This window comes from Chroicocephalus ridibundus, chromosome 19, assembly GCF_963924245.1.
Source record: "Chroicocephalus ridibundus chromosome 19, bChrRid1.1, whole genome shotgun sequence".
NCBI lineage: Eukaryota > Metazoa > Chordata > Aves > Charadriiformes > Laridae > Chroicocephalus > Chroicocephalus ridibundus.
This window is the reverse complement of record NC_086302.1, coordinates 3,994,999-4,010,213: the sequence shown is the minus strand read 5'-3', so window position 1 is coordinate 4,010,213 and position 15,215 is coordinate 3,994,999. Positions and strand designations below refer to the sequence as shown.

The window sequence follows — 15,215 nt, the reverse complement described above, 5'->3', positions numbered from 1 at the left end:
AAAACACAACTTTGCTGCCACAGGGTGCACCGAGCAGTTCAACATCTGCCTGGGGGAAAATAAGGCCTTTCCCTCCATCACATCTCTGCTGAAGCTAAAAATACTGATAAAATTAATCTAATCGTGGGCATATACAGGGGTTCTTAGGTTTGTAGGTGGTTTAACTCCTGCATGTCCCCATTGTTAAGTCCAACCTGCATTTTAATATAGATGTGAAACTATAACTTTTAATCACTCTGACCATGGGACAGGCTGACTCATGACACAGGGATTATGGGGGGAGAAACACAATTTTAATGAGACTAAGCTTTATAAAACTGCAATGGGCAAGCTTAAATATAAAATCAATCTTGCAATTTTTTGTGTTCAAACAGCTTTGGTGAAGAGTAAATGCTTCAAAGTACACTTTGTCTTCCCAGATGAGTCGCACCGAGTCCTTGGCAACACAATATCCCTCGTCCTTCTCCATTGTACAATTCTCAGCGTTGCTGCTTCCCTCTTGTGGTGAGGAAACAGCCCAAGAGACAGACGTGGTACAGACTACGGACGTGGTACGGACGTGTTACCTACGCGCTGTGATAGATGGGTCTCAGCCAAATTGCCGGTGGGACAAAGCCTGGATCGCTGCTGGGAAAGGGTGGAATTGGCTCCAGCGTTTGGGCCGTGGACCTGAAAGTAGGTGTCCCTGGGCTATTTTCCTTTTGCTTGCCTCCACCTAAAGAGAAGGATGTGTCTGAGTGGGCTGAATTTATTGCTCATTGTGCTCCTGTAAGTTCCCTTCCCCTTGGTCTGTTTCAGAGCATCTGAAGAAGTGTAGAAGGAAACAAAAACTGTCTCTATGAGCTCCTGGTTCCAGTTAATTACAATGGATATTTGTAAGGCACATGAAAATGCCTCCAAATGCAGTGTGAACACCATGCAGTGCTTCATGGTCCTCAGCACGCAAGCGCAGAAAATAAGCATTGCCACACTGTGTGGCCTCTTTGGGACACTGTGCATTTTTGAGAACTCTTTGGTGCTGTACTTGATCTTCTCTTCCCCTGGGACCAGGAGAAAGCCTTCCTACATCTTTATCAGCAGCCTGGCCTTGGCTGACATTCTGGCCAGCATCATCTTCGTCTGCAGTTTTGTTAACTTCCACGTCTTTAATGAAATTGATTTCTCTAAAGAAACGTTCCTGCTGCAGCTGGGCGGGGTGAACACGTCCTTCTCCGCCTCCCTGAGCAGCTTGCTGCTGACAGCCCTGGACCGTTACATCTCCATCAGCCGTCCCTCCGAATACAAGCTCCTCATGACAAGGAAAAGAGCTTGGATAGCCCTGGTGGTGCTCTGGGTGACATGTGCGACCATTGCTTCCCTGCCCCTCCTGGGCTGGAACTGCTGCACACTCAATTCAACCTGCTCAGAGCTATTCCCGTTTGTGGATGACAAATATCTGTCGAGCTGGATCTGCTTCATCATGGTCCTGCTGGGGTGTATCATCTACGCCTACACGCACGTGCTATGGAGGGCTCACCAGCACGTGGCCTACATGGAGAAGTACCAAGCACAGGTGGGAAAGCAAAACACCAGGATGAGGATGGATGTCATGTTGGCCAAGACCCTCGTCATGGTCTTGACTGTCCTCGTGCTGTGCTGGTCTCCGATCCTCGTTCTCATGATCTACAGCATCTTTGCTAGGCTGAGCAATCACCTGCGCAAGGTGTTTGCCTTCTGCAGCACCCTCTGCCTGCTCAATTCCATGGTGAACCCCATTATTTATGCCCTGCGCAGCAAAGAACTATATTCCTCCCTGACGATGGTCTTTTCTCGCTTCAGGAGGCAGCTGAAGGCCTCTGAGGAAAGCCCAGAAGTAGAGAGCACCCACAAGTCCTCCGTGATAGAGACCGCCTGCGAGGACATGCGTGTAATGTAGGGAGACAGTCATGGAAAGTCCATGCTCGGACTGGCAGAAACAGTCTGGATCACTTTTCTTTTTCCTTTATCTTCTTATGGAGGTCCTGGGACATGAGGGATCAGATGCCTGTCATGGAGCCAGCTCCCACTGATGTTATTCTTAGGTGCTGGGACAAAAAGTGCACAGACTTACACAGGCAGACGGTCCCCAAGCTGCAGAGATACTGGTGCCACGTCAGTGTGCCAGCTATGAGGCAGCAGATATTGCCATGCCCCAGAACAGCAGATCCTACCATTTTATGACAAATCCTCCTGCCTGTCCTCCTGCCTGTCCACCGGTAACCTCCTAACCCGTTTTTTCTTATATTCAGCGGTGTCTTCCTTACAATTCCTTAAAATATAGCTAACCTCAAGTAAAACGCTCTGCAGACCTTCAGTTTCTCTAGAAATCCCCTGGCATCACATAACTCTCTCTAAACCCCTTAACTGAGCACAGCCAGAGTTGTACGAGCACCGTCAGCAAACTGCTAATAGCACATCGCTACGTAGCAGAGGTACATCGAATGCTCGAATGCTGTCCCCGGGTGTTATGTATTAGCAGCATGGTGACGAAAGCACTTCAGGTCCTGGCAAAGGTCGCAGAGAACACCACCGAGTCGTGATGAGGTCGTGGTGATGGTTCATGCCTCGCTACATCATTCGGCAGCAGGACCAGCAGCAGGAGGGACCTCAGCCCTTGCTGGGAAAGGTGCAGATGATTTCTCTGGACTCGCTTGCAGATGGTCCTGCCTAATCCTGTCTCACAGTATTTAGGGTCGTGTTGATGTTAGCATCTAATTCTTCATGGAAAACTGAAATGCTCTCACTGTGGTTTATGGACTCTGCCATAGTTGAGGATTTCGAGGTGGACCGGACCCTGCAGGGCAGTGTGTTTCTTTCAGCAAATTTAAGGAAAGCTAACCTGTGCCACGCAGGCATTTTTTGGATGTTATGTGATTAAACATTAAAGTAATTTTCCAGCCTTTTCTTCCTTTAGCCTCTGGGGTACAAACTCCTTCAGGCGACAGGTTTAAGCCCAAGCTGGGGCAGATACTCTGAGCGTGAGGAACTCGGTAGGTTTTTTTGCAAATTACACAAAAGCAGACATCTTCAGCTGCAAAACCTGCAAGGAGAGCAAAGGGGGACAGGGCCCTTTGCCGGTGTCCCCAAGAGCAGCGGGGCTCCCGAAATGCCTCCAACAGGGATGAGCCTGGCCTGGGGAATGGCCATGAGACCCCTGGACTCTGCCCTATTTCCCCAGGGGATGCACTTAGCCCTCACGTGCGGCTTTTGGAACCAGGCGCTGGGCCTGCTCCGGCTGCCCAGGCAGGCCAGGGGGAGACGGGTCTCATGGAGGCCCAGCCGCCATGGGGCCAACCCCATGGGCTCTCTGCTCGCCCCTCAGAGGCTCAAACCGCAGAAAAGGGCACTCAGGCGGTTACAGCGGGGCAGAGCTGGGCTGGGAGTGAGGGAAGAAGGGAGGAAGGGGGCGGCCATCCCCGCTGCCCGGCGGAGCGCAGCCTCGAACCGGGGGCCCCTGGGCAGCGATGGCGGCGCCTCGCCGTTGCCTCGGTAGCCATGGCGGCGGCCGCGGCGCCGTTGCCTCGGTAGCCATGGCGGCGGCCGCGCTGACGTCAGGCGGCAGGATGGCGGCCGTGGGGCTGCTGTGGCTGGCGGCGGCGCTGGGGCCGGTGTTGGCCGGGCCGCGCTACCGCCCGGACTGGGACAGCCTGGACGCGAGGCCGCTGCCGGCCTGGTTCGACCAGGCCAAGGTGGGGGTGTTCGTGCACTGGGGGGTGTTCTCCGTCCCGGCCTGGGGCTCCGAGTGGTTCTGGTGGCACTGGCAGGGCGAGCACCGCTCCGACTACCAGCGCTTCGTGCAGCGCCGCTACCCGCCCCACACCACATACGCGGACTTTGCGCCCCGCTTCACCGCCCACGACTTCCATCCCCGCGAGTGGGCACAGCTCTTCCAGCGGGCTGGGGCCAGGTCAGTGCCGGGCACCGGCCGGGGCGGTTGGGGGTCCCTGGGGGGATGGGGGGGTCCCTGAGGGGATGAGTGCCATGCCCATGGGTCCCTGAGGGGTTGGGGGAGCCATTTCTGGGGATCCGTGAGGGGATGGGGATCCCTGGTCACTGAGCGCATGGGGAAGCCATGTCTGGGGGTCCCTGAGGGGATGGCGGGTCCCTGAGGGGATGAGTGCCATGCTCACGTGTCCCTGAGCAGATAGGGGAGCCATTTCTGGGGATCTATGAGGGAATGGGGGAGTTCCTGGTCACTGAGCAGATGGGGAGCCATGTCTGGGGGTCCTATCTGGGGGTCCCTGAGAGGATGTAGGAGCCATTTCTGGCGATCTGTGAGGGGACGGGGGTCCCTGGTCACTGAGCAGATGGGGGAGCCATGTCTGGGGATCCCTGAGGGGATGGGAAGGCCTGGAGGGGATGGGGGGTCTGTGCCTTAAGTCCCCAGGAGGATGCGGGGGTCCCTGAGGGGATGGGAAGGCCTGGAGGGGATGGGGGGGTCTGTGCCTTAAGTCCCCAGGAGGATGCAGGGGTCCCTGAGGGGATGGGAAGGCCTGGAGGGGATGGGGGGTCTGTGCCTTAAGTCCCCAGGAGGATGTGGGGGTCCCTGAGGGGATGGAAGGGCTAAGTCTGGGGAACCCTGAGGGACTGGGGGGCCCTGAGCAATGCTGGAGATCCCTGAGGGGTCATGCCCAGGGTGCTGAGGAGACAACGGGTCTTGCTACTTCCCAAGTCTTCATTGTTCATTCTTTTCCAGCATTAAAATCCGTTTAAAACCTCTATTATTCTTGTAGTTGCTTCTCAAAGGGTAATGAAAGAGGGCTCCTCACAGCATGATTATTCAGTCCCTTGCTTTCTTAGTGACTGGGTTTGGCAGTGAGGCTGGGGAATATCTTAGGTGGTTCCTTTGTCATCCTGATCGAGCACTTTTTTTCCCCTCAGGTACGTGGTACTGACCACGAAGCACCATGAAGGCTTCACCAACTGGGGGTCGCCCGTGTCCTGGAACTGGAATTCCCTGGATACAGGGCCCCACCGAGATCTCGTAGGAGAGCTGGGACAAGCCCTCAGGGAGAGGTACGGCCCTGCCAAACTGTGCTGTTCCTTTCTTCTATGTGCATTGAATTCTCCTGACTGTTCTTGATAAATAGCGGAAAACAGATTAATATGAAAACAGTAGTTCTTGCAAAGTCACGATGTCTTCTGTGAAATAGTAATGCTAGTATTCTAACCTGCCACTGGTTCTTAGTCCCTACTGCCAGCCTAACTCTTTCCTCTGTGTTTTCTGTCCTTCAGCAACATACACTATGGACTGTATCACTCTCTGTTAGAGTGGTTTAATCCACTCTATCTAGCTGACAAAGAAAGTGGCTTCAAGACCCAGAACTTCGTTTTAAAGAAGACCATGCCAGAACTTTATGATCTTGTCTTGAAGTAAGAGCTGCAACCAGTTAGGAATCAAGAACATTTCCTGATTTCAATACTGTAGAGAAAGATGCAGAGTGGATGCAGACAAGAGAGGTGACAAATGTTAATTTTTGCCAAGGCAAATCTGTTTATTTATTGGTAATGATTTGTGGATATTAGAAAAGGGCTTCACATTTGCCCTGTGGACAGTCTAACTTGTAGAATAAGGTAGAGACAAATTTTACATGCAGAGTGGCTTTGAAAGTGGAGCAAGCTGTTTAGTATGTAGTAGAGTAGAAAAGCAATTTCACGGTGAATTTACATCCTTGCCTTACTTCCCCTTGTTGACAAAAATACGAGGCTTGGACACGTGTTGCTCAGAATGGTCGTTGTACCAGGTCAAGTATGTGCCTTGTAATTGCCTTTGAGGTGCAATCTTCTGGTTTTTGGAAGAACTGCATCCTCTCTTGAGACGTGATCAACACATCATTCTTTGCTGCTGCAAGAACCTCACTTACAGCTTTGTCTGAAGCAGAAAGCAATAGCATAAACCTGCTGGTAATGTCAGGGAATAGGAAGAGGAAGTGAAGCTAGACTTCAGACGCAAGAAACACATTTCCTTTGTGGTAGGAGAAAATAAGCCATTTTGAAATAACATTCATCTCTCTGTTAGATATAAACCAGATTTGATTTGGTCGGATGGAGACTGGGAAGCTCCGGACTCATACTGGAATTCTACCTCTTTCCTTGCCTGGCTTTATAACGATAGTCCTGTCAAGGTATTTTCTTTCAGCTACCCCTCATGGCTGCTAGCATTTTATGGGTATGGAAGGTCTGTCAGCAGTGAGATATAAATGCAATCGAATCAGAAACCTGCTTGACAGGTGATAAATGTGCTTTATTATTTCACAAAAAATAAGACACCTACAGTGTGCTCCTACGAGAAGACTCTCATGGCCTTACAGCACACACGTGGGAGGCTCAGAGGCCAGGAACCTTGTTGCCTCAACTTCTACCTGAGTGAATAGATAGAGGTTCTCCCAGGAAGGGATTCAGCCTTCTCTGGAGGATCCTCTCTCTCTTTCCTTTGTTTACACAGGGAGTTACTTCCTAACTTTGATGCCTTTGCTAACTTAGGAGGGATGAATGCAAGCTGAAAAGTCCAAGACAAGACATTCTCCCTACTGAGCTGAGTTTCTTCTTTCAGGACACTGTTGTTGTTAATGATCGTTGGTGTAATAACTGCTCTTGCCATCATGGAGGCTACTACAATTGTGCTGACAAATACAAGCCAGGGACCCTGCCAACTCACAAGTGGGAGATGTGCTCCTCCATCGACAAGCTTTCCTGGGGCTATCGGAGCGACATGAACATTTCTGAGTTAATGGATGAAGCAAGTATCATTGAGGTAAGAAATCTCAAATCAAAATAAGAGGTGTGGAGGAGTTACTGAGAATTAGAGGTTCCCTTAATCCTCTGACTTGCAGAAAGAGTTGTCATGTGTTTCATACAATTGGGCTGGAGTTAAAGGAGCAGTTGATGAGGACGAAGCCCTCCTCAGGTTTCTTTGTTATCAGAAGTGAAGATAACGCAATTTGTTACCTGGGTTTATCTGTCACAGGAGCTAGTGCAGACTGTGAGTTTTGGAGGCAACTACCTTCTCAATGTGGGACCTACAAAAGAAGGGGTGATTGTTCCCATCTTCCAAGAAAGACTTCTGGCCCTTGGGAGGTGGCTGGACACTAATGGGGAGGCAATTTATGAATCGAAGCCATGGAGAGTACAGATGGAGAACAGCACAGATACGGTCTGGTAAGGACTCCATTGCTCGGTACCATTTGGGCTGGGGATTCCAGAGCTGACATTTCTTTTGTGTTTTTTTCTTAAATTTGGTACACTATGAAGCATTGCCATCAGGTGCAGATGGCATTTAGGTAATCTTACAATTGGAGTGTTGAGTTCCTGCCCTAGGGTGTTATCTAAGGAATATCTTAGAAATAAGAGAAATAAGAGAATGAAAATCAGGACTTCATACATCCTGCTTGATTTAGAAAAAAACCAACTCTTCCTTTAAAAAAACGCCCATGCTGCTGCTGTCAGGGCTGTGTAAGTAGTGGTCCTGGCTAGTTTGAATTGCACAAATGTAGATCATCCAAACATACAGCTTGTAAATATAGTGATATTTGCTTTTAAGCTGTTATATCACTGTTACCCAACGCTTAGAGTTACACTGACTGAGGGGGGCATAGTGAGTCAAGAGAGAGAAATTGCTACAAAACAGAGGGGCTTTTTTTCCTGTAGTGTGCCCAAGTGTGTTCAATCTGGAAATGGAGAGCAATGATCAGGATAAGGCAGCGTATCCACTCTGTTGACCACAGGCTGAGGCAAGGACAGATCGTCAAATGACATTTGCTGTTAGGAAGCACGCATGGACTTTGTTTGGGTTTCATCAGCCAGTGCTGACTGGCTAAATGGTGGGTTCAAAGTGACAGATTTTGGAATGAGGGGAAAGTAGGTGACCCCTGTGTGGTGACAGTAGGCAAGCCAGTGTTCTTGTGCTTGTAGAAAGGTCAAGCTCATGTCTGGTTCTCACTCTTATCGGGCTCTTCACCTTGCTGAACTCTTCCTCTCTTAGGTACACTTCTAAGGGACCAGTTGTCTATGCCATCTTTCTGATCTGGCCTCGGGACAACGTTTTGGAGCTGTCCTCGCCCACTCCATCCCCAGCCACACAAGTAGGGAACTTGAAAAAACAGTAACGCGCTCTGTGAGCCTGTATCGGGCACCTGTGGGCTGGGAAGGTCCAACCTGACTTCATTTGGAAACTGGGGGGAGTGTGGAAGTTGTCATCCCGTACTTCTTGTTCTGGGGTGCTCTGGCCTCCCTCCAGATCCTTGCAGCATCCCAGGTTGTTCTCCAGGCTTTAGCTCGCTGTTCAGCACAGAACATTGGATGGGGCTTGTTGGGAAGGCTCATAGTCTGCCATGGAATAGGCAGAAACGCTTCTCCCCAGGAGTCTTTTGTTCCTGTTGACGCAGGAAGGTGAAGTAAATAAAAAGCCTGTCCTGTTTTACCTCAAACCAGGACAGCCTCACACATAGAAGGGATCACTGGTATTGCATCTCAAATTCAAATCAGGTACACTGACCCGCTAATTGTAAATGTAATTGTAAGTGACGCAAATGCTAGAGTGCCCTTTGCTCTAAACAAACAGAGGTAATAAAGCCTTCTCAGTAAAAAAAAAAAACAAACACCAGAAAACCCCAAAACAAACAACAAACTACAGTTTGGCCCCAAAATATCCTGTGTGTTACCTTTTGTGCACTGTGAATGATGGGTGGAAATGTGCGGGACTGCTTTGGATGTCGGGGAAATGCTATAGGGAATGTAAACGCGTTTTGGGGTGTTCAAATGGGAAGTACCTGGGTGAGCTACAACTGATCGTTTCCCCTGTCCTCCTCTGCAGGTGACAATGTTGGGTTTTGCAGGGACTCTGAAGTGGCAGGAGTCCCCAGGCAAAGGACTGCTCATAACATTGCCCTACATGCTTCCCTCTCCTCTACCTCCTCAGTCTGGCTGGACTGTCAAGCTTGAGGGTGTGAAGTGATGCTGTGGGATGAAAGCAGCAACCCCTACTGCCTTTCTTTTAAATTGAGTCTGAGAGGATTTTTCATTTATTGTTGAATAAATTGTTTTTCTCTTAAGAGAATTTCTCTTCTAATCCCTTTTGCCTGTAAGCGACCTGTGTATTGGTAGACCTTGTTTGGCAGCAAGGGACTGACCTCTCCGCTCAGCAGTGGGAAGTTGGGACGTCTTTTGCATTATTCTGCTGGCATGGGACAGCCCGCGAGCCAAACATCCATCTACACTTGGAAAAAGAAGATTTTTTGATGTAAAGCTGGGTTTCTTGGCAGATGTTACTGCTTCACTGCTGTGGTTGTAGGTGATGAGGCTGGACGGACTTGGAGTTGGTGGGAGACTGGGCAGAGGGCAGGTAAGAGGACCTGCACCAGGGTGTCAGGCCAGGCCACGCGGCACCCAGGTACTGATGCGTGAAGCTGCCAGATCACGCAGCCACAGAGGGGATGCACACGGTAACGGTGAGAGGATCTGGTCTGCTAGAGCAGCTTGCAGGACGTGGAGCCACGGGAGCCGCATCCATGTTCACCTGCGTGTAGCCAGCGCTGGTGAGCCATGCTACCCACGAAACGGGGACCGTGCCACCCAGACAGGAGTAGCCCCTGCCATGTCCCTGGCTTAATTACTCGTGGAAATTAATTTTGATAACCAATGTGATACTCTTACATGTAGAATCATGAAGACTTGCGTGTGATGGGCATGTTCTAATGAAGACCAACCACAGCGCCATCACAAATACCTGCATATAATGTACTTGCGTAAAAATAGGTACTTGATAACGTGTTGTATCACTTTGGTCTTGATTGAAATAATTACAATCACATATTTCCATCATGAATAAATATAAAGGAAGCTGATTGTTGGAAGAGGTCTAGAAGAAATCAGCTGTAAAAAATCCTAATCTAATACAAATCCATTAATGAACTTTTATTTATAGTCTGGTGGAGACAGCTATAAGCAGATGTTTTTGTTCTTACACGAACTTAACACAGAAGCCGCCGTTCTGAATTGAAACTATGACTCCTGCTGTTTCAGTGAAATAAGATTTCCTGTGTTGACGTCGAACTTCTCTAAAAACGGTTGACCAATATGTACTTAAATGATGAAACTCCTCATACTAGCGTGTGTTTCTGCCGCACGGCTGTTGTGAAGGCCCCACAAGGTTGCACGCCAGTGTTGTTTTGTTACTGTACCGGGTGGTGCAAGGTAAAAATTGCCAGAACACTCGGAGTTTAGCACAAGCGAAGCCCCAGGGCTGGGACGCGTGCTGGGCTGGTGGTGTAGGAGCTGTTACTCAATTGACAAATAATGATCTGTGCTGATCAACCTGTGCAGACTTCAGGGGACTGGCACCGGCTGCCAGAGACCCGCTCACGGGAGCATCACCCCGGCTCCGGCGATGACGTCGTTAGAAACACAGAACTGGGGGAAAAGGGAAAAAAAAAAAAAAGAAAAGGGACAACAGAGCGATGCCCCTTTTGTCTCCCAACCCCATCACGCCGGTAACCTCTGGCGCGGAGAGGGGGCCCGTCCAAAACAAACACGCCGTGTTTATTCAGCGGCACGGGCCGGCCGAAGCGCCGCGGTATAAAGTAAGCGGCTGCCGAGCGGCCGCGCAGTGCCGGTGGCGGGAAGGAAACATGCCCCAGTGCGACACGGGCTCGCTGCCGCGGGACGGCCCGCGGGGACAGGTACGGGCTGGGGCTGCCTGGCCGCTGGGGGCCTTCGCGGACGGAAGGGACGGAGGGGAGGGAACGGGACGGCGGCAGCGACCCCGGCGCGGAGCGGGGGTCCCAGCGCCACGTGGAGAGCGCGGCTGTCATGTGACCACCAAACCACACCCCTCCTCGGGTCACGTGGGGGCGCGGTCACGTGAGGGCGGGCGGACATGGCGGCGGCGCGGCGGCTGCTCCCGCGTTGGGCCGTGTCGCTGCGGCCGGTGAGCGGGGCCGGGGGGACGATGATCGGGGACCGGGGGGCGCGGGGCTCGGCTGACGCTCTCCCTCTGTCCCCAGGTCAGCGGCGCGGCGGCGGCCGGAGCCTTTCCGAAGCGTGTGAAGGTGGTGGAGGTGGGGCCGCGGGACGGGCTCCAGAACGAGAAGGTACGGACGGGCCGGGGCTGCCGGCACCTCACGGGAGGCGCTCTCTGACCAAACACCCGGAACGTGCCGGTGTGCCCCACCGGCAGGGTCTTTTTTTTTTTTAAATGCCGCTTTTGACCTTGAAATGTGAGGTGTTTTGCAGTAGTGGAAAATTTTATTGTGAAAATAATAACTTAAAGTCGTTTTTCCTTTTCCTTCTTAGAATGTTGTACCGACACCGGTGAAAATCAATTTAATCAATATGCTGTCAGAGACGGGGCTTCAGGTTATAGAGGCCACCAGCTTTGTTTCCCCCAAGTGGGTTCCTCAGGTCAGTATTCAAACAGGATTTACAATTCTGTGGTATAAAAATGCCAAATAATAGATAGTAATCTAATGAAAAGATTGTGCTTGCCCCAAAATCCTTGTTACTGTGGCTTGTAACTGGGCAAGAAGCAGCAAAGCCAAATAAAAGAGGTTGCAGTGTCCCAGACCTTCCCTTTGGACCCTGCGAAAGACCAAATGTGCAGCTCAAATGCAAACAGACGGTTGCGCACGTGTTGGCGCTGGCTCGGCTGGGTGACTGAACTATGAGCCTTCACAGGGTGCAGTGCTGTTTGCGCTTTAGAGGCCCATTTCTCTTATTCCTAAATATTTCTGTTCCTGTTTTAAAAATGATTTTATAATTTTGCCGAAGTGGATGTTGTCACTCTTAGAAACCTTTCCTTGTTTGCTTTGCAGATGGCTGACCATACCGAAGTCATGCAAGGAATTAATAAGTTGCCTGGTATTAGTTATCCTGTGCTGACCCCTAATCTGAAAGGATTTCAGGCAGCGGTAAGAGCTGGCGGCGTCTCGGTGTTGTCGGTGCCTCGTGTGCAGGGCTGCCTGCGAAGGAATATTTCGGCTGTGGTTAAGGGTGGGAAAAGTATCTTTCCACCTGGCAGGCAGCTGTCGCATCTTGTAGTTCCTTTACAAGGGACCATTTTGCTAGGGAAATATATAGCTGTTGTTTATAGTAGAAAATACTTTGATCCATGTTCTGTTAATAAAAAAAAGTAATCTATTTTAATTGACAGTGATGCTTTCAGCCTAATCCTCATGTCTCGCAGCTCTCCAGACTATATCCTGCAGACATAGCTTTACTGCTGCATCTGTAATTTTACACTTCCTTTGAAGACAAACTCGGATGTATCATGTTTTTGCTGTAGAATGAACTGAGGAATGAATTGGGTTATTTGGGGAAGAATTGGGGAAAAAATATTTCTTTATAAAATGAGAGAACTGTGGTCATGGTTGTGCCTGTCATTTCCCTTGCAAGAGAAATCAGCTCGCTTTAATTTATGCTTTTTATTGGCAGGTGGCAGCAGGGGCCAAAGAAGTGTCGATCTTTGGAGCAGCATCTGAGCTCTTCACTAAGAAGAACATCAACTGTTCCATCGAGGAGAGTTTGGAGAGATTCGATGAAGTGATGGCCGCAGCGAGAGCAGCCAGCATTCCTGTCCGGGGGTAAGGAGTTCCTGCTGCAAACTTGGCGTCGAGCAGGTCGTGTGGAGAGATCTGACTGCTTGAATTTAGAAGTAGTAGTTGTTGAATAGTTAATTATGTAAGCTTTGTCCACTGGACTGATTTTTAGAATATGAAATTAATTCTTCCATTGTTCAGAGCATGCAAGATGCAGCACAAGTCCTGACTAATTTGGCCAGTATAATCTTACTTCAGTTCTCTAGCTAAAAGTGAATTATTTTTTTTTAACCATAGATATGTTTCCTGTGTCCTCGGATGTCCCTATGAAGGGAAGATCTCTGCAGCTAAAGTCGCAGAGGTGAGCTCATCATAAATATAACCAGAATTTCAGAGAGGTTTTTGGCTCCCTTTTTCTGGATATGAATTGGACACTGGGGGCTGGAGGATGTGTCAGGCCATTTAACCGAAGGCTGAGGGAAGACTGGGGAAGGTCACAGCTAGCTGCCACCACGGGGAGGGAAGGCTGGATCTCGCCAAAATGAATGGGGGAATTCAGGGAGAGGAGTCTCCTGGTTGTTGCGCTCCAGGGAAGCAGACTCTGGCTCCTCTGTACGGCGAGTCTCCAGCTCTGGGGAAGGGAATGACAAAGCTGCCTTCTCAGTGAGAATCTCGCCTTTTGGACAGGTCTCAAAGAAGATGTACTCGATGGGATGCTATGAGATTTCCCTCGGTGACACCATTGGCGTTGGGACCCCAGGGAGCATGAAGGAGATGCTGACAGCAGTCATGAAAGAGGTGCCGGTGGGGGCTCTTGCTGTTCACTGCCATGATACCTACGGGCAAGCTCTTGCCAACATCTTGGTAGCGCTTCAGGTAAGATTCTTGTTTTGCAGTATAGCATCTTTCCTCGAGTTTCTTCTGTGCTTGCTTGTGAATGGTAGATTTGAGGAGTAGGACCGTAGTTTTTACTTTAAGAGGAGTTTACTGATAGTGGTTTTGTTTGCAGATGGGTGTGAGCGTGGTCGATGCTTCCGTCGCTGGCCTTGGAGGCTGCCCCTATGCCCAAGGAGCATCAGGAAACGTTGCTACAGAGGACTTGGTGTACATGCTGAACGGCCTGGGCATCCACACGGTAAGCGCGAGCAGCCTTTGCCCGTGGCAGCCGAGCCTCTCGCACAATGGCTCTGCTTGGGCTTCAGAGGGGGTTCCAAATTTGTCCCGGGGAGCCTGAGTGGAGCTGCAAGGGCTGCTCCAGGGCTGTTTTGCCATGCTAATCCCACCCCCACCCACCAGGAGAACTTCTTCCTCTCCCTTTTTCAGTGCTCTGCGGTTTGACCCTCGCTCAGAATCGCACTAGTGAGCAGCAGGCACTGTGCTCACTGGTTAAAGTTAACCCGTTAACTAAAGGGTACTTTAGTTAAAATACCCTAAACCTCCTTAAAGTACCCTTTAAAGGCTCCCTCACCCCCTGCTGGCCTCTCCCAGTGATGCCAGTTGTTACTGGGCAGCTTTATGTGGCAGAACCGGTACCAAGGCGTGTTGTATCTTTTTTTTTCCCCAATGAAGGGTGTGGATCTGCAGAAGCTGATGGACACGGGCACGTTTATTTGCAATGCCCTCAACAGACGAACCAATTCCAAAGTGTCCCAGGCGTCCTGCAGACTGTGATTCCGAATCGTGTTTCTCCTTGGATCAAGAAGAAAGCAAGGATCTGGCGTTGGCTGGGTTTCCCCTCTCTTCTGCTGCCTCTGATCTTCAGTGCTCCTTCCAGGCTTGGCGCTTGAGAGGAAATGCATAATCCACCAGAATCTTTGAAGAAAAGAAAAAAAATGAGAATACTATATCCAACCTCGAAGCCGTTAGCCATTTGCCTTAGAGAAGGGAGGACGTGGAGGGGCTGAGGGAGAAGTAGCCACCGTAGCACTTGCCTTCCCGCAGGGAGCTGCGGTCTCCAGCACCAGCTCAGAAGACCGTCCAGTAACTTCTGCCTTGAAAGTGTGTTTCCATAAACTACCAGCAAAGGATAAAGCACAGCTCTCCCAGTTAGAGCACTTCTCCAGGTTGGGCTTGACCCTTCCTGCCCTTCTCTCTCCTCCCTACAGACGTTAAGGCTGAAATCGAAAGGCCTCCCCTTCCTCCTGCAAGGGGCAGCCTTGGACCTTCTGTCTTAGCATTTAGGGCTTGTAATAAAGGACTGTATCTGTTGTAAGATACTTCTAAATACTAGCAGTAATAAACACATTATTTAATATTCTAAACTATTAGAAATTGAGTTTATCTAAGCCAGTTAAAGAGCTTTTGCTGCTGGTTTGGTTCCAAGTGCCTCTTCCACCACCCCTCAACGTGGAAACGCCGCATCGTGGTGGGCTGTGGCCCATCCCCTGCGAGCAGAGCGTGGAACACCCTCGTTCTCTACGCACACGTGCTCGTCACGGTAGACAGGTCCTAGGGCAGTCGTACCCAATCTTTTACTTGAAATAATTTATTTAATAGTTTATTAGTGAGACCAGAGACAAGCTGCGTACGCGACCGTCCCTCCGGGTCTCTCCGCACCACTTAAGTAAGCTGTAACGATTAAATAAACCGTGACACTGAAATAAGCTGGAATCGGTGAATGAATGTGTGGGTTTGAGACCGCGGCTCAGCGGCGTCCTCCCGCCGCCA

At 50.3% G+C, this 15,215-nt stretch overlaps 3 protein-coding genes across 5 annotated transcripts; all 3 read left to right on the top strand.

Moving 5' to 3' along the window:
• Positions 1 to 631: 631 nt before the first annotated feature.
• Positions 632 to 2,906, top strand: CNR2 (cannabinoid receptor 2). The gene is made up of 2 exons (XM_063355873.1): positions 632 to 675; positions 799 to 2,906. The coding sequence occupies exon 2, from the start codon at positions 839 to 841 to the stop codon at positions 1,913 to 1,915; it is 1,077 nt and encodes a 358-aa protein (XP_063211943.1). The 5' UTR covers positions 632 to 675; positions 799 to 838; the 3' UTR covers positions 1,916 to 2,906.
• Positions 2,907 to 3,467: 561 nt separating this feature from the next.
• Positions 3,468 to 9,087, top strand: FUCA1 (alpha-L-fucosidase 1). 2 transcript variants are annotated; one of them, XM_063356107.1, is made up of 8 exons: positions 3,468 to 3,925; positions 4,900 to 5,034; positions 5,254 to 5,391; positions 6,038 to 6,143; positions 6,572 to 6,772; positions 6,986 to 7,176; positions 8,000 to 8,099; positions 8,831 to 9,087. In XM_063356107.1, exons 1-8 carry the CDS (start codon positions 3,483 to 3,485, stop codon positions 8,969 to 8,971), a joined length of 1,455 nt encoding a protein of 484 aa, XP_063212177.1. In that variant the 5' UTR covers positions 3,468 to 3,482; the 3' UTR covers positions 8,972 to 9,087. The 2 variants fall into 2 exon arrangements, with proteins under 2 accessions (XP_063212177.1, XP_063212178.1); XM_063356108.1 differs by lacking the exon at positions 8,000 to 8,099 and having other exon boundaries at positions 3,483 to 3,925; positions 8,831 to 8,944.
• Positions 9,088 to 10,457: 1,370 nt separating this feature from the next.
• HMGCL (3-hydroxy-3-methylglutaryl-CoA lyase) lies at positions 10,458 to 15,142 on the top strand. Of its 2 annotated transcripts, none has more exons than XM_063356111.1 (9): positions 10,458 to 10,694; positions 11,019 to 11,105; positions 11,308 to 11,415; positions 11,826 to 11,921; positions 12,445 to 12,593; positions 12,846 to 12,909; positions 13,236 to 13,424; positions 13,558 to 13,683; positions 14,118 to 15,142. In XM_063356111.1, exons 1-9 carry the CDS (start codon positions 10,473 to 10,475, stop codon positions 14,217 to 14,219), a joined length of 1,143 nt encoding a protein of 380 aa, XP_063212181.1. In that variant the 5' UTR covers positions 10,458 to 10,472; the 3' UTR covers positions 14,220 to 15,142. The 2 variants fall into 2 exon arrangements, with proteins under 2 accessions (XP_063212181.1, XP_063212182.1); XM_063356112.1 differs by lacking the exon at positions 10,458 to 10,694 and adding an exon at positions 10,842 to 10,942 and having other exon boundaries at positions 14,118 to 15,141.
• The last annotated feature ends 73 nt before the right edge of the window (positions 15,143 to 15,215 follow it).